The sequence below is a fragment of the Macrobrachium rosenbergii genome, chromosome 48 (assembly GCF_040412425.1).
Source record: "Macrobrachium rosenbergii isolate ZJJX-2024 chromosome 48, ASM4041242v1, whole genome shotgun sequence".
In the NCBI taxonomy this organism is placed as follows: Eukaryota; Metazoa; Arthropoda; class Malacostraca; order Decapoda; family Palaemonidae; genus Macrobrachium; species Macrobrachium rosenbergii.
This window is the reverse complement of record NC_089788.1, coordinates 70277422-70302142: the sequence shown is the minus strand read 5'-3', so window position 1 is coordinate 70302142 and position 24721 is coordinate 70277422. Positions and strand designations below refer to the sequence as shown.

At 39.9% G+C, this 24721-nt stretch overlaps 1 protein-coding gene across 4 annotated transcripts; it reads left to right on the top strand.

Moving 5' to 3' along the window:
- The first annotated feature begins 712 nt into the window (after positions 1 to 712).
- On the top strand, positions 713 to 24032 carry LOC136831507 (uncharacterized protein C7orf50 homolog). Of its 4 annotated transcripts, XR_010850913.1 has the most exons (5): positions 724 to 862; positions 3300 to 3538; positions 21132 to 21378; positions 22802 to 23655; positions 23726 to 24032. XR_010850913.1 is itself a non-coding variant. In XM_067092048.1 (4 exons), exons 2-4 carry the CDS (start codon positions 3390 to 3392, stop codon positions 22898 to 22900), a joined length of 495 nt encoding a protein of 164 aa, XP_066948149.1. In that variant the 5' UTR covers positions 713 to 731; positions 3300 to 3389; the 3' UTR covers positions 22901 to 24032. The 4 variants fall into 4 exon arrangements, 3 of the variants coding, with proteins under 3 accessions (XP_066948149.1, XP_066948148.1, XP_066948150.1); XM_067092048.1 differs by having other exon boundaries at positions 713 to 731; positions 22802 to 24032; XM_067092047.1 differs by having other exon boundaries at positions 22802 to 24032.
- Positions 24033 to 24721: the final 689 nt, after the last annotated feature.

The following is a 24721-nucleotide window of genomic DNA, read 5'->3' as shown; positions in this document are numbered from 1 at the left end:
GAGAGGAAAAAATGAAAAAAACTGAGGTTAATGGACTGTTTCAACTGGAAACAGCAAACCACCTTAAAGGACCCGAAGCAGAGAACTGATATCTTATAAGGTCTCTAACGAAAGCAGAAACCTTAATGGAAGCTAGACTTAATATGCTGGACTCGAAGGCGAACTTCAAGGAAAATGCAAAGCTGAGGTATGCGATATCTGTACTGCCGAAAATGATAAAACTGCAAAGTTATTCTCCTGTAAGAAATTAAAGAGAATAAAACATCAAGACATAAGTTTATGTTTTGATGATATATAAGACTATCAATGTTGGTTAAGAATCATTTTATCCTGGGAAGTACTAGGGACAGTCAACTACCTCAGTTACGCGAAGGAATGAAAAAGAAAGTAAAGTAATAACCTCTTATTTTAAGTATAAATTTTTTTAGAGTAGTAACGTGTTAATTTTCAGTAATGAAAACTAAATGGAGTAGTAACAATATCATTTTCATTTGGACAAGGGCATGAGATTGTAAGGGTACAATCGTGAATTATGTGTTTACAAAGAATATTTTAAGTATATTACCTACAGGGAATGAGCTTTGAATAGGAAAAAAACAGTAAAATTAGTGAAGTCATAGAGATAAAGCAACCGTAGACCATTTGTGGAGAAAAAGACAAAATAAAATAAAAGAAGGAAATATAGAAACATGGAAATTAATCACAGGAGCAACTGAGGCGCCATTACATAGGTAAAGCCACAACTCTGAAACTAAGCACACAAGTTTTAACTACTATTACTACTACTACTACTACTACTACTACTTGTGTCGCTTTTAACTTCACGTTATTTTATTTGCAGTGTATTTCAACGTCTAAGATTGTGAGTGCTAATCTCTTCGTGGTAAAATTCTTATATTTTTCATAGAAATGTATTCTGTACTTTTAAACTCTAATTTTACTAACGTAGACTTGTATATAAGGTACCTTAATGAAGGTGTCACTTTTAAACCCCTGATGAGCACACATGTAAACGCCTGTCAAAGATTTAGGCCCAAGACGTAGGTTTTCTAATATGACGTCCGAGCTTCTTTTTGGTAGATCTACTTGTTTGTGCTTGAGGCTGACTTGATATGATTATAAACTTCGTCTCACATTGAATAGGCCTATTTGCAATTTATGTTACGTGACCCCAATGTAGGAGGTAACCTAGGCCTAGGCTTTGTGGTATATAGGCCTATAGCTTATGAGCAGAAGAAACCCAAACCTCACCAGGAAGCATATGTGTGTTTCCCTTGTCGGAATGCTATTTTTAACTGTGTGCGGATGGATTTAGCATGCTGTGGTCAAGCACATGTGCATATTACTCCACTGAATACTGTCATGTATGATGTGTTTGTTCCTATAGTATTACAAGCCATAGCCTGTTAGGCTTATGTAGGATTAGTACCCTAGTTCCTTGTCGGACTGGCCGGTACTGTTCTCGGCTAGCACTCTGCAGGGCCCGAGTTCGAATCTCCGGCCGGCCAATGAAGAATTGGGGGAATTTATTTCTGGTGATAGAAATTCATTTCTCGGTATAATGTGGTTCCGATTCCACAATAAGCTGTAGGTCCCGTTGCTAGGTAACCAACTGGTTCTTAGCCACGTAAAATAAGTCTGATCCTTCGGGCCAGCCCTAGGAGAGCTGTTAATCATCTCAGTGGTCTGGTTAAAGTAAGGTATACTTAACTTTAACCAATGGTCACTTGGCAGTGTTGTATACTTGAGTCGTTTGTTGTATAATTATGTATGTCCGTTCAATGGTAATGGTTGTTTATTGTTATTATGGAGAACTGCTGTTAAGGTTTTATTATATATTTATGGTTTGTACTGTTAACGTTTTCTGATGCCTTCTGTATAACAGCGAGTCTAGTTTCTGTAACTGAATTGTCAGTATCACCATGGATCCTTGTCTGGGAATAAACTACGCTTAAAATATACCCCAACGTTTATTTGGACCTGGGATAATATATTACATGGCGCAGTGAGTAGGGTATGAACCTACGCGGGAATATCCCATCTGATTTCGATTCAGTCGAGTGCGGAGGGGAGAAATCCCCCCACGTTCCTGCTGTAAGCCAGCAGTTTTTCTTGTTGTTGTTGAGAGAGTTTTGCTGGCACTTGCCAATTGCTAGTCGAAGCTCATTTCTCACGTTATTTGAATGTATGGAGTTTTAATTGTTTCCTCATTGATGTAAACAGCTAAATTGCCAGAAAAGGAAGGTGTGAGTGAATGCTTGGATGCATTATTTCCTTCTTGTTTTCAGGTCCCCACCATTTTACACCTTTTATAGGGAAAGTACTACCCAAAGCACTGACTGTCCCTACAAGGAATGTTCTGGCTGGTCTCGTTTGCAGTGGAAAAGGTTTTACTGTACAGAAAAAGCTCTTGTCAGAAAATAACAGGAGTGAATGGTTAGACTTTGATCATCTTAATCTGTGTTAATATATTTTAGTTTACTCTTGTTGTTTCTGTACTGTGCAACTCGGACATTGTTTTAGATTTCAAACTTAACCAGATAGTTTTGTTTTGGTATATTTTTCTTTTATTGTATAATTGTCACTGTTTTAAAGAAAAGTAATTATAAAGCAACATATCATCATTATCATATGCTACTGTACAGTGAATAATAATTGATTATTTCTCTATATGTGGTTTTATGTGAACACACTTTCTGGCATATTTTATTATCTTCAGCAAAATTTGCACCTTGCAACTAACATTTTTATCAGTATTTGTGCAAAATTGTAGACACGTTAAGGTCTTCGTTGGGTGAGTCGGTAGCGCTGCGGACTGACACTCGCTGGGCCGGAGTTCGATTATCCGGCAGGCTGATGAAGAGTTAGAGGAATTTATTTCTGGTGATAGAAATTCATTTCTCGCTATAATGTGGTTCGGATTCCACAATAAGCTGTAGGTCTCGTTGCTAAGTAACCAATTGGTTCTTAGCCACGTAAAATAAGTCTAATCCTTCGGGCCAGCCCTAGGAGAGCTGTTAATCAGCTCAGTGGTCTGGTAAAACTAAGGTATACTTGTTTTGTAGACACGTTTGTTAAGATGATGCCGCCTAAGAGCAAATATACAGGACTTCAGTTTTGTTCTATTATTTGAAAAAAATAATATTGATAAATTGACACAAAGTTTGACAGAAAAATGCTAAAAATACTAGAGAATATGAGTGCATGACCCTGCCGTGATCTGTATGATGTATTCTCAAATAATTTTAAATTGACAGAGTAAATTAATAATCTTGCATTTTTTCCTGTGTTATTTTCAGAGACACGCCTTCAGAGAGATTACATATTATGTTTGGAAAGGTTTCCTGTCTTAAGAGATAGAAAATTTTGCTTCTGTGGTTAACAGCACCATGTCACCGTCTAAAAACACTAACAAGAAACGAAGGCCAAAGAAGAAGAAGAGTATTCCAAATGTAGAGTACCCAAAGAAAATAGTGGAAGTTGCTGAGAATAAAAAGGAGAAAGTTTATGAATATTTAAATGAATGGCACAGTAACAGGTTAGTATTTAATGTTGTACTGCATTCAATCTTGACTACTGTATGGGTAATTAGAGTTTTTTTGTAGTTCCTGAAAGTTCAGAATACTTTAATCTTTGTGTATGTCCTTTGCATTTTTGATGAAATAATTTGAATTAGGTCATTGTTTCACAAAACAGAGAATGAAATTAAAAATGATCTTGGGTTTATATGTGTGGCAATGAGGGAATGTGTAGTTCACATTTTGGTAATGTGTGGAATTTTAGTTTTTGGTATAAATAAACTACATTTCAAGAAGAAAACAATATAGATTTTCTCAGATGTACAGGACTTATATTCTGATGACCAAATTGTTGAGATTGGGAAGGTACAGAAACATTAACTTGTTGTTATGAATAGAAATCCTAATGTATGTCTATACAATGTACAAACTTGAAATTTTTTTAACGCAGGTCTTCTCAATTTATATATGCTCCCAACTGTAACTTATTTTAGTCCCATTCAAGTCATACAGCACCAGTTCACCAAAGTTCTTAGCCTTAGAAAGAGACAAATCAAATTTGGTCAAGGGATCAGTTCAGGAAGTAACAGGAAATCTTTGTGACTTTTACAGTAGCCTGTTTGTAATTCCTAAACGTTCTTGGGATGGAGATTAATAATCAGCCTCAGTCTTTGCAACCATAATTTGATACTAACCGTCTTCCAGATAGAAAGTAGCTTCTGTCCATTAATCTGAGAGATGCTTGTTTCCAAATTCATGTACATTGATCCTTCTGGATATTTCTCAGGGTCATGTGGGAGGGCATTATCTATTAGACTTCTGACCTCAGTGGCTGTGTGGGCTCAGGTTATTGGGCTATGTAGACAATTTGTTAGATATGGCAGCTACATCCTAGGAATCTCTTGTCTAAAATACTTAATCAGCCTGGTTCAGTGTTTTGGCTGTAGGGTTAAAAGGAACAATCTGACCTTTTTCTCTCAAGGTCACTAACCTATGTAGGCATGGATCCCACCACTGTTACACAGTATGGCCATCATTGGAGAGGATCCAAAAATTTTAAGCAATATAAAAATTTCTACAGACACCAGCTCCTCCAGTAAAGGTATAGACAAGAGTACTAGGCCCCTTGTCAACACTAGAAAGCAGGTACAAGTTAGGATCCTCGTACAGCAACCTAGGTGGGAATGGTCTTCATCATATGCTCCCAAAAATCTTTTGGTTACCACCTCTTAGAAGGTTTTTTTGGACCTCTGGCAGTGGAAGAATTGAGACAAACTTAACCCTTTCTTTTTCAGATGTCTTCTTCACAATTATTATTATTATTATTATTATTTATTTATTTTTTTTTTGTCTATCACAGTCATCCTATTCGACTTGGTGGTTTTTATAGTGTGGGGTTCCGGGTTGCATCCTGCCTCCTTAGGAGTCCATCACTTTTCTCACTATGTGCGCTGTTTCTAGTAGCACACTCTTCTGCATGACTCCTGGAGCTACTTTGACATCTAGTTTTTCCAGATTCCTTTTCAGGGATCTTGGGATCGTGCCTAGTGTTCCCGTGATTATGGGTACAATTTCCCCTGGCATATCCCATATCCTTCTTATTTCTATTTTCAGTTCTTGATACTTACCATATCAATTTTTTCTTTCTTTCTCATCTACTCTGGTGTCCCAAGGTATGCGACAGTAGTGAGTGATATTTTCTTCTTGATTTTGTCAATCAACGTCACCTCTGGTCTATTGGCACGTATCACCCTATCTGTTCAGATACCATAGTCCCAGAAGATCTTTGCCTGATCGTTTTCTGTCACTCCCTCAGGTTGGTGTTCTTACCACTTATTACTGCAAACTAGCTAGTGTTTTTTGCACAGGCTCCAGTGGAGGGCTTTTGCTACTGAATTATGCCTCTTTTTGTACTGGTTCTGTGCAAGCACTGGACATTCGCTTGCTATGTGGTTTATGGTCTCTTCTTTCGTATTGCACTTCCTGCATATTGGTGAGATGTTATTTCCATCTATTGTTCTTTGAACATATCTGGTTCTTAGGGCCTGATCTTGTGCCGCTGTTAGCATTCCTTCTGTGTCCTTCTTGAGTTCTCCCCTCTGTAGCCATTGCCATGTTTCATCGCTGGCCAGTTCTTTAGTCTGTTTCGTACTGTCCGTGCATTGGTTTGTTGTGCCATTCCTCTGTACTGTTTTTCATTCTCCTGTCTCTGTATATTTTTGGGTCTTCATCTACTTTTATCAGTCCTTCTTTCCATGCACTCCTTAGCCACTCGTCTTCACTGGTTTTCAGATATTGCCCCAGTGCTCTGCTCTCAATATTGACGCAGTCCTCTACGCTTAGTAGCCCTCTCCCCCCTGCCTTTCGTGTTATGTATAGTCTGTCTGTATTTGCTCTTGGGTGTAGTGCTTTGTGTGTTGTCATGTGTATCCTAGTTTTTTGGTCAATGCTGCGGAGTTCAGCCTTTGTCCACTCCACTGTTCCTGCACTTTATATGATTACTGGTACTGGCCATGTTTATGGCTTTTGTCATGTTTCCGGCATTGAGTATTGACTTGAGTATCATCTTAAGTGTCTGCATATATTCTTTCCTGATCGTGTCCTTCGTCTTTTGGTGTTTTATATCCTCTCCTATTATTCCCAGGTACAGTATTTGTATCCTGTCTCATCTATGTGTTTGATGCTATTCCTGTCTGGTAGCTTTACCCCTCAGTCCTTGGTACTTTGCCTTTTTGTATGTTGACCAAGGCTCATTTTTCTATTCCAAATTATTATTATTATTATTATTATTATTTATTATTATTATTATTATTATTATTATTATTATTATTATTATTATTATTATTATTCAAAAGATGAACCCTATTCATATTAAACAAGCCCACTGGGGCCATTGACTTGAAATTGAAATTCAGGCTTTCAAAGGGTATGGTGTTTATTAGAAAGAAGTAATAGAAAGTAATGGGAAATACAGAAAGGAGAGATCAATTATTGAAAAAGAAAAAATAGGTTAACAGATTAATAAATAAATAGATAAAAATTAAGTAAATTATTAAAATACAAGGAGAATTGTAATAGGGTAGTAAATGCATTGCATGTTCACTTGAACTTTTGAAGTTCCAGTTGCATGAAAGATCACTTCACGTTCCTTAGCCTGCAGTCCAACAGGTTGAGGAGTAAATGACCACTGTTCAGTGAATCTGGTTGTTTAATTGTGAATGTAAAAGATCTTTGTTAAAATACAGCTTATGAAAAATTGATAACAAGAGACCATCCGTCGATGGTCAGAGTCACAACTGCTTATACAGTATTAGGAAAAAGAAACCTACCACCACAAACCATTTTATCTATATGAGATAAATCTCTGGCTGAAGCAGACATCCATGCCAGAGAACAGTATTCTAGTAAAGGAAGGACAAATGACCTAAAACAGGCTGCATTGGTTTTATCACTTTTATAAATATTTGTGGTCTTATGAACAATCTTGTACTTAACTTTTGTGCAGCATTTGCTAAACTTTTCATTAGATGTTTCTAAAAATAAGTTGTGAGTCAAAAGTTACACCTAGACTTGTTAAAGCTTTGGACTCATTCAGCAGAGTACCATCCTCCTGAATGGGAGGATGGGCTGGAAAATCTGTATGAGATCTACTAATCAGTAGTGTTTTCATTTTACTAGAGTTCAGTCTCATACCCCACCAACTACACCATTCACTGATCCTACCCATGTCATGACTGAGACTAATGGCAGCTTATTTCTCGTAAGTGGAGACATCACTACGCCCAAGTTGCATCGTTGGTATGCTGAACAATCTCTTTTTTTTCCAGGCCAACAACCATATCACTTTTATACACTAAAAACACAATGGACCAATAACACTGTCCTGTGGAACTCCAGACACAGTAGGTCTTGGTTCGCTAATGATCCCATTAACAGCAACTTGCTGTTGCCTGCCTGTAAGGAAGTCTTGAAATAATCCTAAAACATATCCACCCATTCCAAGATTCTGAAATGCCTCAAGAGGAGGGTTGGGAGCTCTCATTTACTTGATCTAATGGCACTTAGTCTTTGGTTACGTCAGAAGAAGGCTATCCATATAAATCAGTTAGAACTTGAAGCTATCCAGCTAGCACCACAAGGATTTTCAGACTGGTTGGTCATTAAAGTAGTTAGCATCCTGTCAGACAATGCAACAAAATGGCCCCAGATATGTTCCAGGAAAAAAAATGTTACAGTGTAGTGCTATCTAAGCAGGAAGAATTCGGTACCTACAGGGTGGTTATTGCACCTAGAGATTTTCAGAATGTTAAGGAAGTTGTGGGGAGCTCCATTTCTAGATCTCTTTAGCATCCCATATCAACATAAAACTGGTGAATGATTGCCTAACCATTGCAGACCAGGCAATCTGGGAGAACACTGTCCTCATTATCCCAAATGGGATAATTCATTTCGACAGTGACAGTGATCACCCTTCTTTGGCCCCAGCAGAATTGTTATTCAGAACTATTGTCATACATATTTATGGAAGAAACTATTCAGGTTCACATTGCATGAGATATCACCAGAACCTTGGTCAACTCAACCTTCATGCAGTGTGGTTATCCAGCTGTCTCATTTCAAGAAATTTTTCCGAGGGATAGCAAAGATTATCTCCAGATTAGGCAAACACTGCGACAAGACTTACCGAGCCAAATGGAATGTATCTTGAAGCTTGTTTCAGTGACAATGTCTGATCCCCTCAAAGCCCCTATTCTTAGAGTAGCATAGTATCTTCATTGTTTAAGGAATTTATGAGAATAATTCATCATATTTGCTGTCAACTTCTCAAGGGAAGGTACAGAAAATTTTTTAGAATTTTTTCTTATACCATCTGCGTTTGCATATTTTCCTCTTTCCAGTGATGTGGTTTTTTTAATTACCAACCTTGAAGTTTGCCGTGTCGGGGGGTGTGTTTAATATATATTTTAGCCCGGCCTGTATAATTTTGTTGCTCTTGCTATTATTATATTATGTTTGTGGTTGTTCAGTATGTTGAATACTGGAAGGATTAATTTTCCGCTTATGATTTTCTTGCTCAGGCAACCTTTTTTTTATTCTTATATGTTTCTTTTAGAAAATCACAGATCTGCCGTATTTTAAACCTTTGAGATTCCAGTGATGTCAAGTGGCAGTGTGCAAAGTTTCATACAGCACTTTGATATTCTGGGAAGCATCACAATGACATCTGGAAACTGTTAGGATCAAATAAAATCATTAAACCAGTTCAAAATAAAAAATATAAAATTTTTGTCTAAGTTTTGTTTTATGTATGCAATAACTGATATGAATAGCAATAATATACAGTACTGTATATAGTATTGGAAAGGAAATTTATTATACAGCTTTTTCAGTTTGTTGTTTTAAAAAATACTGATATAAAAAAAGTAAAGAAAATTCTGTTCTTGGCCAACTGCCTCACATTATTGGGGTTATAATTTTATTTAACAATTTTATAGCTACCAAAATAAAGTCAGTACAATTTGGGTTCAGAACAACACAAAACTCATCATTTGTTACGATGGGAATATGAACCTACACTTTCTTAGATGGGGAGTACTCAGCACAAAGCATGCTGCAGTTGTCTGCAGTTATGAAAAGCGAATTTACCATACAGCAAATAATAAAAGTAAATTATCTGTAAGCCCACATATGGGAAGTCAGAACAGTATGCACTTTACCACAGATTAAGTATCTGAAAAACTTCGAGTTTGTTTTGCCAGAAAACATTTACAGTAATACCTCGATCTTACGCTCTTCGAGTTGCACAAATTCACAGACGCGAACTTTTCACTGGAACCTAACTAAGTGGCGTACGCAGTTTTTTCACAGACGCGACATTTGCAAAATCCTCGAGAAACCCTGCAGAAGTGTTTATGTTTAATTTTTGAAGTAATTTGTAAGTTTTCATACTTTTGTGTGTAAAATCTATATGAAAAGTGCCTTATTTTTATTTTTTAACATGCATAAATGTGATACAAAGGTAATTACAGCACATACAGTTAGTGTACTTTTACAAGATGTGATACCCAGTCGCAAAGTTACTGCAATTTTCAAAGATGATACCCCTGCAGAAACACACTCTCTCTCTTGTAGTTAGTGCTCACACGTATTTTTACAACTTATATCTCTGTGTGTCTCTACCTGTACAGTACATACTAATTTTAAATTGATTGAATTTTATCTGTACCCTCTATGAACATTACGTGCGCTTTCATCGTTTTATTAGTTCCTCGCTGGGTGAGCGGGTTCCGTTCTCAGCTACCTCTCTATTGGTCGCGAGTTCGAATCTCCGACCGGCCAGTGAAGAACAAGAGGAATTTGTTTCTGGTGATAGAAGTTCATTTCTCGCTATAACGTGGTTCGGAAGTTCATTTCTCGCTATAACGTGGTTCGGATTCCACAATAAGCTGTAGGTCCCGTTGCTAGGTAACCAATTGGTTCTTAGCCATGTAAAAATAAATCTAATCCTTCGGGCCAGCCCTAGGAGAGCTGTTAATCAGCTCAGTGGTCTGGTTAAACTAAGATATACTTCATCGTTTTATTGAATTGTACCTTCGTTATGACTGTGACTTAAGAGGTTTACCTAGTGACGCAAAGAAAACGTCTTTTACTCTGTGAGTGAAAATAAAATGGCATCCCATGACTTAGGGGTAACATTAGTATATGTACGTACCTACTGTAAATGTGCTAGTGTGGCACTTACAGTACACATTACGATACTGTACTCTATTTTTACGTCAGCCATATATTTCTTTTTTAAGAGTAATGTATTAAGCTAATTTTAAATGAAATTACAGTAACTTTAATTTCATTTAAAAGTTAGCTTAATATTTTGGGACCATGATTAGGGTCATATTTAGTGTTTAAACTCTAGAAATAAGCATTTATTAGCATTTTTAGAGACTGTACCAAACTTCTGCGAATCTTCTCCTTACGCGAGGGGTTCTGGAACCTAACCTCACATAAGTTATCTTTTTATGAGAGTAATATTTTCTTCTTCAGAAGGGGTGGATCATTCATGTAATGTTCTCCAGATGAGTGCTTCTCTGTGGGTTACTGCCTCTTTCTCGTAGTCCCTCCGTCCTTCTCGGTCTTCAGACTGCTGAAGAAAGGTTGGGGCCGTATTTGGTGTCTAGAGTCTTCTCCTCAGGATTATCCTTTGGGATTCCCTTTCTTCTGTTGTAGAGATGTTGGTCTGTGATCCCTTCCTGGGACTAAAGCTTCTGGAGAAGCTGTAGGTTTAGTCATGAGAGTTCATGATTAACCTTCAGCAAGATTTCCATGGAAGGTTCAGATTGGTCCCTTCCTTGTTTGGCTGATCAGTGGGCTGCTAAATCTTCTTTATCCTTGAATAATGATGAGTTGTTGGGAAGGTATCGTAGTTGAAGGGATGAAGTGCATAAGCTCTTCCTCTACACATTCTATCTTGTTCTCTTCCTTCATCAGGCTTGTGTTTGTTACCAGGTATTCTTGGTCTTCCAAAGGAATTACATTCTTCCAGCTCTTCGTACTTTTGACCATTGGTTGGGATTTATTAAGAGGGTAGGGGAATATCTGCACTTGTCATCCTATTTCACGGATGGTAATCGTAGGCATACACTTGCAATCCCTTCTGTATAGGTTGTTGGACTCCAGCATTAACTTATTCTTTTGCTCTGCATTTTCTGGCTGGGGTGGTTGCTGGTGTTTTCTCTAGTCAGCCTTAGGTGACCCAGGAATTCTCCTTAGAAAGGTCTTTGGCCTTTTGTATCTTTCCCAAAATAAACAAACCTTAAGTCTTTCATCATTATCGCAATCCCAGCTTGTAATCATGCTTTGCCCCTGTATGCCAAAGAAAATGTAGGGTTGACAGTTAGGTTAGCAAATAGTACCCCACCTGTCACCTACCTGCCAAGAGTTAAATAAATTTTTACCAAGCGTCAACAACTGAACCAGCTGTCACCATATACAAGATTTTAGGTTTGTACAGGAATATGTAGAAAATGCAAGTTATCTTCAGTGTGTGATTTCTTGCAAGATCTTGCAAAGACTCATCTTTATACACTATGAATCAGTTATAGAACCCCCTCCCTCTCCATCTGGGGGTGCTGTAGGAATGCTACAATATGATGAGATGTCCTTTGTCAGGAACTTGTATACCTGTGGGTCCAGAATGAATTCCTTTGAGAAGTCATGGACGGTAAAAGTGGGCATGTTGTCTAACACAAGGACTTCAGACTGTGATGACTAGCATGCTGTCCAACACAAGGACTTCAGACTGTGATGACTAGCATGCTTGCCAACACAAGGACTTCAGACTGTGATGACTAGCACATTGTCCAACACAAGGACTTGAGACTGTGATGACTGGCATGTTGTCTTAGCTTGCAGACAAACTCCATGGGTACCATGGTCGTACAGACTTCAAGGATCGTAGCTTTGGTGGTGACACAAGTAAACAGGCATACATATACATGGTTGATGCCCTCACCTGGGACTGCAGTATTGCCTGTGTAGTCATCTTATCCACAGAAAGAGGGTGCTGAGTGGCTTACTCCTTCAGGGGCAAGGGAATCCCAGGCAGTGAGAGAGGTCCTGTTAGGGCTTCTTTGCATAAAATACATTTCCATGAAACACCTTTGTGACTGCCTCACTTGTCGTGCCTAAAACTGGTGGCAGAGGATGGTGATGTAAGTTCCTGTGCTGCAGTGAAGGTATACCTCATTGAAGTAGTAAATTATGAGAGGCCGTAAAGGGTATGTGTTGTCCATGTAAGCAGTGGGCTTTGTTGTAGACAAACAAAGAGTGGTTGGGAAACACTAATTTCCCACAATCACTAAGCCTTAAAGCCACAAACTCATAAATCCATATGATGTAATTGGATTTCACATACTGTACTAAAGTTCAAATCCAAATGAAAAATTACACAATTTTTAAGATGCAGCCATCGGGATTCAGAAAATACTTGTAAGCAATTACCAGCCAAGAAAAATTAACATGCTAAGTAGCATAAACAGAGGTACCAAGTCGACTGGTTACTGTGAACTGGGTCTGCAAGATGAAACAATGCAATTATAGGTTATCAAAGAATGAGATTATATTACTGAAAAATCTTGAGCCAAAGGAAAACATTACCTGAAGATACACAGTAAAAATTTCCCCTGAAGATGAGACCATGAAAAGCTTTAAAATTATTAATAAAAGGCAGTTGTAAATGGGATTACAGTGAATGGAGCAAGTGAAGTGTCAGTCCTGAATTACATAAACATGTACAGTAATTGTAGTTTACAAGCCAAGATGCACACATTGAAAGAAATGAACACAAAATGAAGTGGATGATAACAAATGAAGGCATAATGGTTGAATTACTAGAAAGCTATATCCTGGGAGACCAACACAATGGCGACTTTGGCAGCATCAAGTCACATGAAAGAATGAGTAATTAAGGTGTTAGATCTGGGCAGTGTGCAGTGAAGGCTTGTCAATCTTGATAGGCACTGGGATCTATTGTATGGATGACAGACTATGTATGATTAATGGAATTAAAATTAATAATTCATTTTTTTTTATGAATCTGACAGTACTGTATAGATTTTTTACTGTGATATTAATTCCTTGTTTTGGTTGTGACATAGTGCTTGACAGTGACAGCCAATCACAATACTAGTATTTGGGATTTTTTGTGATTTTAGTGTTTTCCTAATCTTACTTGGGCTGTAGCATATTTCTTGTTTAGGACAATACTGCACTGCTGTTTTAGCAATTAATCATGTTCACTCCGATGGTATCTACATTTACTGCAACAAGCATAAATATGCAGCCAGAATGTGATATGTTTTTTATGTTATGCCTGTCAATTTTGTAATTTTTAGTTCAATTGTTTGTTGTTGGCAAGATCACCCAAAAAGTAACGTGCAAATTTTCATGAAAACCTTAGCAAATTTGGGCCTTGTGACCAACAAGTGATTAGTCTTTGGGAAGTATAAAATGAAGTTTTTATGATAAAACAAAGTTTTATGAATACTTACCTGGCAGTTATATATATATAGCTTAATCCCTGTCAAACCGGCAGATTTTTCAAAACTCGCGGCAACCGCCGAATGGTAGGTGTCCGATAGGTGGTTAACAACCCTTATCGGGTGGTAGCTGGAATCATTCCCGTTTTCAGTTCCTCAGATCATCTCTTGCCCGACCTGTCTCCTGAGGGGAGGAGGGTGGGATTTAAAATATATATATAACTGCCAGGTAAGTATTCATAAAACTTTTGTTTTATCATAAAAACTTCATTTTACGAATAGAACTTACCTGGCAGTTATATATATATAGCTGATTCACACATTTGGAGGAGGGTGAAAGACAGCCAACATTGTTGGGAAACAACTAAAAGTTGTAGGTAAACACCTTGATTCCTTACCTGCTAAGGTAGCTGACTTCAAAGGTTCCTGCCTCTTGAGCCGCTTTCCCTTAGGAGCGCCAGTCAGGTGAAGACCTGTTATACTGAAACAACTCAATCGAGTCTGTCAAGCGGGGTGAGACCAGCAACGTGACTAGACTTCTGTACTTCCTATTCCCCTTCTATTACCTGTAACCTTACTCAATCGAACCACCTAACCTTGCAGACTAGATATACACCTATCTAGTTAGACTGGGGTTGCTTTTCCCACAAGGAAGCTTCCTCAGACAACCATAAAAAAACACCAACCCAATTACAGGTATCCCAAACAAAAGTTAAGGTTGAGGGAGGCAGTCACTCCTTTACCCAATACCAAAGCTGTAGCTACATATGGGCCCAAGGCATAACATTTCTCATAATCCACTCTTACCTCTCTGAGGTAATGAGAAGCGAAAACAGAGTCACTTCTCCAAAAAAGTGGCCTCCATAATTTGTTTAACTGACATATTCTTTCTATAAGCCAGAGAAGTTGCAATGGCTCTTATTTCGTGAGCCTTCACCTTCAACAAACCAAAGTTCTCCTCTTCACATAAAAGGTGAGCTTCTCTTATTGTCTCCCCCTCAAAAAGAATGATAACGCATTCTTCGTGAGGGGCTTTGAGATCCTTCACTGAACACCACAAGGAACTGGAAGAACCTCTTACGTCCTTTGTCCTGGAAATATAAGCCTTGAGGGCTCTAACTGGACAGAGTAGTCTCTCCTCCTCTTGGCCCACTAAATCAGTGAGGTTAGGAACCTCAAACGTTCCCGGCCAGGGTTTGGAAGGGTTCTCATTCTTAGCAAGGAAGTCAAGCCTTAATGCGCATATTGCTCCATTACGATTGAAGCCTACTTGTTTCTGAATAGCATGAATCTCGCTAACCCTTTTTCGCTGTAGCAAGAGCGAGAAGGAAAAGAGTTTTCTTTGTTACGTCTCTCAGGGTTGCTTGAGAGATGGGTTCGAACTTCCTGTTGCACAAGAACTTCAAAACCACATCCAAATTCCAGGACGGGGGTCTCAAAGTCTGCTTCGTTGTTTCAAAAGACTTTAAAAGGTCTCTCAAGTCTCTATCTTGAGACAAATCAATGCCTCTGTGCCTAAAGACGGTAGACAACAAGCTTCTGTATCCTTTTATGGTGGATAAGGCCAGCTTAGAATCTTGCCTGAGGGACAAGAGAAAATCAGCTATTTGGCTCACAGAGGTAGTGGTTGAGGAAACCTTATGCTGCTTACACCAAGATCTAAAGGTTTCCCACTTTGATTGGTAAACTCTCTGTGAAGAGACCCTCCTCGCTCTGGCGATAGCTCTTGCAGCTTGAGCTGAAAATCCTCTCGCTCTGACAAGCTTCTCGATAGTCTGAATGCAGTCAGTTGAAGAGCGAGGGTTTTGATGATACCTCTCGAAGTGGGGCTGTCTGAGAAGCCTTGGACTTGGGGGAAGACTTCTCGGAAAGTCCACTAACATCTCCACTACCTCTGTGAACCACTCTCTTGCTGGCCAAAAGGGGGCTACCAGGGTCATTCTTCCTGAATCTAGGAGGGCGAATTTCTTGACTACTAGATTGATTATTTTGAACGGAGGGAACGCATAAGTGTCCATCCCCGTCCAGTCCATCAAGAAGGCGTCTACTGCTATTGCTTCTCTGTCCGGGACTAGAGAGCAGTAGTTCGGGATCCTCTTGTTCTGGCTGGAGGCGAAGAGGTCTATTGAAGGCCTCCCCCATAAACTCCACAGTTTCTGGCAAACTTGAAGATTGAGAGTCCATTCCGTGGGCAGAACTTGCCCTCTTCTGCTGAGCATGTCTGCTCTTACATTCTTCTGCCCCTGCACGAATCTCGTCAAAAGCTCCACCCTGTGGTCTTTTGTCCACAGAAGGAGCTCTCTTGCTGTTTCAGAAAGAGGTAAAGAACGAGTCCCTCCTTGTTTGCTGATATACGCAAGAGCCGTGGTGTTGTCGGAATTCACTTCTACTACTTTCCCATGCGACAGATTCTTTGAAGGCTTTTAAACCTAACCAGATGGCCATCAACTCTTTCCTGTTGATGTGCCATCCGATTTGTCCCTCTTCCCAAGAGCCTGAAACTTCCTTGTTCCCCAGTGTTGCTCCCCATCCCGACTCCGAAGCATCTGAGAACAACACTAGGTCTGGGTTCTTTCTGCGTAGGGAGATTCCTTCCCCTAAGATCGACGGGTTCAGCCACCAACTCAGATGTTTCTTGATCTCTGCTGGAATGTCGAAGGAAAATGAGTCCTCCTGATTCTTCCTGTCCCAGATTCTTGAAAGGAAGTGTTGAAGAGGCCTGAGGTGCAACCTTCCCAGAGAGACAAATTTCTCGAGGGAGGAGAGGGTGCCCAACAAACTCATCCACTCCTCGCCGAGCACTTCTGCCTCCCAGGAAATACTGAACCTTCTCGAGGCACTTGATTTGTCTTTCTTGTGAGGAGAAGCCAAAAACGAGCTGAGTCCAGAACTATCCCCAAATAAAGAATCGTCTGACTCGGTTCGATCTGAGACTTCTCTTTGTTGATAATGAGACCCAGATCCTGAGCAATCATAAACGTCTTGTGTAAGTCCTCCAGACACCTGTTCTTCGACTGGGACCTTATCAGCCAGTCGTCTAGGTACAGGGATACTCTTATCCCTTCTTGATGAAGCCATCCTGCCACATTTGACATTACTCTGGTGAACACTTGAGGAGCTGTGCTGAGGCCGAAACAAAGAGCTTTGAACTGGAAGCATTTGTCCTGGATCACAAACCTCAAAACTTCCTTGAAGTCGGGTGGATGGGAATATGAAAGTAAGCGTCCTGCAGGTCCAGGGATACCATCCAGTCCCCTGGACGGACTGCTGCCAGCACAGACTGAGTAGTCTCCATGGTAAACTTGGTCTTCTCCACAAAACCGTTCAATGCGCTGACATCCAGGACCGGTCTCCATCCCCGAACTCTTGGGCACTAAAAACAGACGATTGTAGAACCCTGGGGATCCTAGTTCCAAAACTGGTTCTATCGCTCCTTTCTCCAACATCTGGTCTACTAGATTCAGGAGTGCCCTCGTTTCAATGCGTTCGAGTATTGAGCCACTAGGGCTAGTGGCTTTGTTGAAAGTGGCGGTTTTCCTCGAGAAGGGATCTTGTATCCTTCCTGATGACTGAGAGAGACCAGTTGTCCGCCTCTTGCTTCCCAAGCCTGCCAAAATAGAGACAGTCTTGCTCCTACTGTTGTCTGGAGGACTTGTGTTTCAATTTCTAGAGCGTGTTCTAAACGTCCTTCTGCTAGTTCTACCCCTGTTTCTTGTCTTTTTCCTCTGAAATCAGATCTAGAAGGAACTCTGCCCCGAAAGGGCTGTTGAACTCTCTTTTCCTCCTTTTGGCAGCTGGAGGAATTACCGAGGAAACCTCCTAGCCGAGCGAGAAAGTAAATCTTGTGTAGCTTTATGTGCCAGAGTCAGAGAAATATCCTGACCAAGGACTCCGGAAACAAATGCTCCGAGAGGGGCGTAAGGAGCTCCGCCTTCTGTGCGACTGTAGTAGATTTTGACGTGAAGGAACATAACAAAGCCCTCTTCTTCAAAATCCCTGCAGTGAAAAGAGAAGTCATCTCATTTGCTCCATCCCTCAGAGCCTTATCCATACAGGCCATAATACTGGAAAGGTCTTCAATTCCCGTAGCCTGCATGGTTTCCATCTTCTTGGATAGGATTCCAACAGACCAGTCTAAAAAACTGAACACTTCAAAAGACCTAAAAATTCCTTTAATGAGATGGTCTAGTTCCGTCATAGACCACATCACCTTAGCTGAGTTAAGGGCATGTCTTCTGGAAGAGTCTACTAAACCAGAGAAGTCCCCCTGGGAGGAGGCAGGTACTCCCAGGCCCAGAGCTTCTCCAGTGTCATACCACATGCCCGCCTTCGAAGCAAGCCTAGTTGGAGGAAAAGAGAAGGAGGACTTAACTGCTTGCCTACGCTCCTTAAGCCAGTTATCAATCCTGGTCAGAGCCTTCTTAGCAGAAATGGAAAGCTTCATTTTAATAAAGGCTGACTGCTTCCTCGATTTCTTCCTGTTAAACTGGGACTGAGGAGAACGAGGAGCAGCAGGCTTAAACTCCTCACCATACAGCTCCAAAGAGAGCGAGAAAGAACCTTATAGTCATCAGCCGCATTAGAAGGTTTATCTTCGTCCTCTGAAACGCCTTCCAAATCATGCATTCCTTCCAACTCTGTCTCCTTCTCTTCCCGCTGTAGTGTACCCGGGAGGACGAAATCGCCAAAGCGTCCTGGCGGCGAGTTGGTTACGCCCTGGCGGCGCAGAGCTGGTTGCGTCCTGACAAACAGCCCTAGAAGAATCCCGATGTCGAGAGCTGGATGCGTCCTGGTATCGCGAGCTGGAAGCGCCCTGGCGCCGAGCATTGGATACGCCCTGGCGCCGAGAGTTGATGCGTCCTGGCGTCGAGAGGCGCATGCGTCCTGGCGTCGAGGAAGTCCGCTGCGTTCTTTCCTCCCTGGAGAACCGAGGTCGTAATCTTGCTGAACAAAGGAAGTGCGTTCCCGAGAGAGGAAGAAAATTCCTGTCGTTTAAGGCGTGGAGAGGAGAAGAGTCGAGCCTCAGGAGAAGAACCCTGAGGTTTTTGCTTGGGAGAAACGAAAAGATTCTTATGTTCCAGGCCAGAAGAGCGCCCCTTGTTGACTCGAACGGGAGAGGGATCCAGTTCTCTCTTATCCCTAGGAGAAACTTCAGCAGGGGACTCCCTTCTAGATCTTTTCACTGGTAACTTGAGTCCTTACGCCTGACCGACTGCATGGGGAGGACGACTAAAGGCCTGAACGAGCGAAGCCAATTGGCCTTGCATGACGGTCATAAATGATTTAGCCGCAGCAGCTGCATCCTGAGGATCCGAGGGAGAAGGTTGTCGAGACAAGCTGGGAGCAGGAGAAGGATTCCTCGAGAATTCTCCGGAAGCAGAAAGAAGAGAACTCTCCTCCTCCGAACAGCGAGAGGAGAGCATTCGAAAAGGTCTTGACCTTTTTGCTGGAGAGGCGTTTCGGTCGTCGTCCGGAAACAAAGATTCAGGGAGCTCCACGCACCGAAAGGGAGAGCGAGTCCGGGGTTGAACCTCTTGCTGCAACCATCTTCTTTGGTCGGTCTCAATCCTCAAACTGCCATCTACGTCTAGGAGAGGGGCTAGGAGAAGACGCAAGCTCTTCCGACACGCCTTTCCTGTGGCGGTCATAAGCAGCCTGGGAAAAAGCAACAGGACTGCTTTGAGGCGACGGCTGACCGAGAATACGTCCCCTCTCACCCCCTTACGATCGTCGACATACCTTCTCCCTAGGTCCTGGGAGCTTGGTAGGGTCTAGATCTAGGGGCATGACAGGGTCGATCAGTCGCCACCTCCACTGCACTAGCACAAACACTATCACAAACTTCACTTGCACTCTTACCTTTCTTCAAGGCTTCAAGTTGATCCTTTAACTCTTTCATCTCAGCCGCCATCCTGGCGAACTGAGGGTCCATAACAGCAGATACAGTTCCTGTAGAAGGAGCGGGGTTACCACCTCGGGAGAAGGATCTACTTCTAAGGGTGATTTAGGAATAGAAGGGTTAAAAGAAATGTCTAGGCTAACATCACTCACAGACCTAGATTTAGATTTAGAAGCCCTCCGTAACTTATCCATCTCTAATTTACGCACATAGCGTTTCATTTCCATCCATTTCTTTTCATCCAAATCCTCGCATTCTTTACATCTTTTATCCAAGGCACACTCAAAACCCTGCACCCTAAACAAACAGTGTGAGGGTCCACCAAGCTTTCGCAACCTAACCTTACATTCTTCATTCACACATACTCGAAAAAACTTAGGATCAGACATCTTATCCAAGAACAGTCAAAGAATAAATCCAAACAAGCCACAAAAGCGTTGCCAATCCAAAGGTCAAAATACGTCACCAATAAAAGGTCAACACAGCGACCTAGGAAGCGGCGAAAAACCCGACGGAGAACCAACAACAATGTTGTCGGTCCAAACGGCAGAGATAATCTGAGGAACTGAAAACGGAATGATTCCAGCTACCACCCGATAAGGGTTGTTAACCACCTATCGGACACCTACCATTCGGCGGTTGCCGCGAGTTTTGAAAAATCTGCCGGTTCGACAGGGATTAAGCTATATATATATAACTGCCAGGTAAGTTCTATTCGTAAAATGTAACTTTTGGGAAGTGGATTGCACCATTAATATTGATTTTTGTGACCAAATTTAATACATAATAATTATTCTTGCAAAGAAATCAAGTGGAGGTTATGACTTGTCATGACTTATAAGGTTTCATTTTGATCTGGACACAAAACTGTTTCTGATCAGTAACAGTATATGATACGCTCATAGGGGTTTGAATTTGTTAGAGGTATGTGTACTCTGAGTGCAGTTTTCTTTTCTTTCTTTAGTTTACTCTGGCTGCATGCTGCGTAATTTTCAAAGTTTGATGTTTAGACTCTTTTTTTGTGATGAATTTTTCTCATGTACTTTAGCTTTCCGAGAGCAACCGCTTCTTTTATACTGGAATTTTTATCATCAGGCCAGTTGTATTCAGCCATCTCTGACCAGTACTATGCATGAGTAACATTGTTTCATTTTTATTTAGCAATTTAACAAGAACACAGTGTTGCATATTCTGACATTGGTCCTTGTCCAAAGCAGTTCATCTTTAGTGAGAGATGAAAAATTGGAGAAAAGTAAAGGGAAGGAAGTTGGACACTTAAGGTGTGAGGCAACCAAAGTAAATGAATGAAAAATGAGAAGCAGAAAGTGTGGAAGGGATGCTGCACAAGGTACACTTTAGGCAGGTGGTTTCTCACTCATGGACTCCTCTTGCTTGAGTGCAGGGTACACTATATTTTTATTGGAACCTTGATTCTTGTGTTTTAATTACTGCCTACTAAGTTATGCATATTATGGGGAAAATATTATTTGTCTGTTTAGGTCCATTGAAATTGTGCATGTTGTTTTCCCAAAAAGTGTGTTAATGTTTTGCAGTTTGCTATTTTATTGGCTTCATTGTCAGTTTTAGAAACTTTCCAGTAAGAATTTGTTACATTTAGAAACTTTCCAATAACAATTTGTTACATAATCATTGATTTTTTTTTTCCATCTACCTTTTCAGAGCTAGCTGGAAGTACAAAAAACTGTATGAGATTTGGCTTGTCAAGAATTTCCTCAAGAAACCAATGTTAGGAAAACAATACTTTAAAATTTTTCTTCTTTATGTAGAGAACATGAAAGGCTTGTCAAAGCAGAGATGTCTGGAAAAAGTTCAAGCTATTGTTTCCAATAATGAAAGCCGTAGTGAGACTGACGAATCTCCAAAAGAACGAAGTATCAAACTGAAGAGAGCAAAAGCCGTATTAAAGGTATTAAGCTAGTACTGTACTCCTTTTTTTGTCCCTTCTTAGAAGATTTTTATTCAGTTGTTTGGAACTTAGCTTAGATATGACAATTATGTATTTGTCTAAACAAATCGTAACGATGCATATAGGCAAAGGTGTCCATACTCATCCAGTTGTGTAGTGTAGGTATAGGAGGCCTGTCATGCTATATGTGACCTAATAGATAAAGTACTGACATGGAGGACAGTGTGAGTACAGTGTAGAGCTTAGTGTTTGGTATAAACCATCATAAATATCCAAACAATTATTTTGGTTTTTTAAGAATAGAATGTTAGGATTTCATCTTTAGTTTTTTTCGTGTTATAACAGCTTCTTTGTCTTGGTATTTCCTTCATTTTCTTTCTCTTGACAATTAAGTTAGTTCAGTTGAATCCAGATAATTAGTGATTTAAAATGCATAGGTTTTTTAAGTGGGAGTTGAAGTACTGTAATACAGTATAATTCCAGTTTGGTAAATCCTTCAGCTAAGCCACATGATAAAAACAATTTTGCCAAGTTAGGGTGTTTATATTTAATAATATGATTTCGGTTTTTTAAATAAGAATGCCGACCAATATGCAACAATTACTCAATTTACGCATCTGTTCCCGTTGCACTGTTCGCCCAAGCCAGCTCACAACCCCAACAAACAAACTCCTGACTCACTTCCCATCACCACTTGTTTTTCTCACTGCTGTCTTATAACGTCACAGCAGCAACCATTGCCCCATTCCAAACATGATGAGAAGACTGGCTTTACAAAACCCAATAAAATTAACGGTATTATGGCTTTACAAAACCCAATAAAACTAACGGCACAATACTTTGCCTACATTTTTTAAATGTATAATGCCTACACTTACTTCACAAACCCACTTAATGAAAGTAACAAAATAATAATGATTAAATTTACAAAACTGACAGATAATCAACATCAACTACCTATGGACAGTTGATAATTCCAGTAAACATCTGTATGTATACAGTGGAGCTTATATTATCTACACAGTGCAGCAGTGGTTGATGGTTTTGAATATATAGTGTAGTTGTGGCGTCAAACCTTTAACAGCAGTAATTGTCTGTTTCATGTAGAAACACCGGTAAAAATTAACCATAAGCTAGTGGACAGTTGTACAAAGCATGTAGGTTAAATGAAATTCATAATGTAGTATGTAACAAGAAACAATTAGGGCCTCTTAACTCCTAACACCTGTGGAAACTCACCTCAAGTATCTAAGATTCTGTATAGAACAAATTGAGGGAGTGGCCCTCTTAGGGTTTATCTGGGTACATAGGGTTGACTAGCTGTAATATTCTCAGTGAGGAAGCAGCCCAGGCTTAATCAGGGTGATGGATGATATGGATAGGATGATGGAGGACATTTACTGTATGTTATTATTCTTCTTAGGTGGAGCATAAGCTTGAAGGAGGCTTGAGCTTTTCCAGACCTGGCAGTGGACTTCTTAAAATCTTAGAATGCATGTTTTTGGGATTTTGGTGGAAGTAAAAGGCCTGCAGCTTAGAGTGCTTTGTAGAGGTGGAGTAACTAAAGAAGTCATCTATGTTAGATATAATTTTCGACTGTTATCGTGAATGCAAGTGTTCTCTCGGGCTACTCTTCAGGCACTGGTGCACTGTCGTTGTGTACATTAGACAGGATCTACTCCTCAGACTAGATATGGTACTTATGGTCTGTTGTTAATATATTGTATCCCTGATATCATGTTATCACAGCCATACATACCCCTTTTTCAAAGCAATCAAGCAGTAATTTCTTACTGTGGTGTGGTGTGCTTCTCTACTAATGGGATACAGTATTTTTATTACCAGTAGTGTAACTGTCTCTCCCCATTTCATCCATGCTCCAGTTGTTCTGATTGAAAACTTGCTTCCAGGTTAAAATCATAAATTCATCTCTATTTCTTGAACATCAACTACAAACTTTTCCCCTTGTGGGCTAGGAAACTGAAGAAGTCCTTTTTGTCTGTGGTGAACATAATTTTTGTTTCTGCCCAATTTTGTAGCTAATTTCCTTTTCATACAAGGAAGGATGTTTCTCTTACATGAGCTTAAAAATTGAGTTTGAAATTGTTGATGTTATCCATATTTGGTTCTTGTTCCAGTTCCACGGATGTACTTTTTCTTTCCAATTGTGGATAATGTAAACCTTTAATTTCATATCCTTCAAATGCCTAATTTAGAGCTTTGTAATTGTGATCAAGAAGTTTAACCTGTTAACAGCTAATATTTTTAGCTCTCAGGGCTTTTCGTTGTTATTAATAAAGTTTACACTTCATTTATTGAAATATACAGCTTCTTGAAAAATTTATAGTTGTTTGAAATGAAAATGATATATTTGACAAAATTTCTGTAACTGAACTTCGTAGCAGTGTTGATGTGGATGCTCCTCTATTTATGAACAAGCTACATTTTGAACAGCTGTTCATAAGTTCATTTTGTTTACAAGTTCAACTTCGTATACACAAAGTCAGAACGTACAGTACTATTTATGTTTTTTCATACTAAAACCCAGTACAATACTAGTACTGTTACTGTATTTTATAGTGTATTTTATTAATACAGATGATATATAAGACGTAACATTAAGCAAATTATGGTAATACAGTAAATGTAAAGTACATGTACAGTTTTCTTAACTTTGAAACTGGTATCAAAGGCTTATTGTGATGGATGATGAGAGGGGGAGGGTGGTGTGGAATTAATACACGGGTGGCGGGTTATCAACGTCGTCTTCGCTTTTCGTTTCTTCGGCAAGGATTCCTCTTCATTTGGGGAGGAAGCCGTCATTGGAAGTGGAGAGGCAGGCTCTTGAAGTTGAAGGCACTGGGGAGGCTCTTTGAGGTTGAAGGCACTGGTTAAAAGAATTTGTCCATGGAAGTTTGCATTGTTTTTCTTTTTTCATCGTATATGATATGATAACACTGGAAAGCATCACCAACTATTATTGATACTTTTGAGAATCTCTCAGCATTGGGGACCTGTTTCTCAAAGATAGTCAACACTTTCTAGAAGAGAAAACCCCTCCGCCATCAGTTTTGTTTCAGACTTCTTTACGCGAACAAGTTCTTCTTCTTCATGTTCTTCTGTTTTTTGCTGTTCTTCCAGTTCCATCAAATCCTGATTCGTCATCTCCTCTCAGTGACTGTCAAAAAGCTCTTGAAAGTCGTCTTCCCTTATGTCAAGGTTTAACTTTTCACTTATGTCAACGAGACTGTTAACAATTCTCTTTTCCTCCCCTTCTTGATTAAACCCTCTTTAAGTGATCCAGTGGCTGAATGAGTGAAGTTTTGTTAGGTGGTAAGTAAAC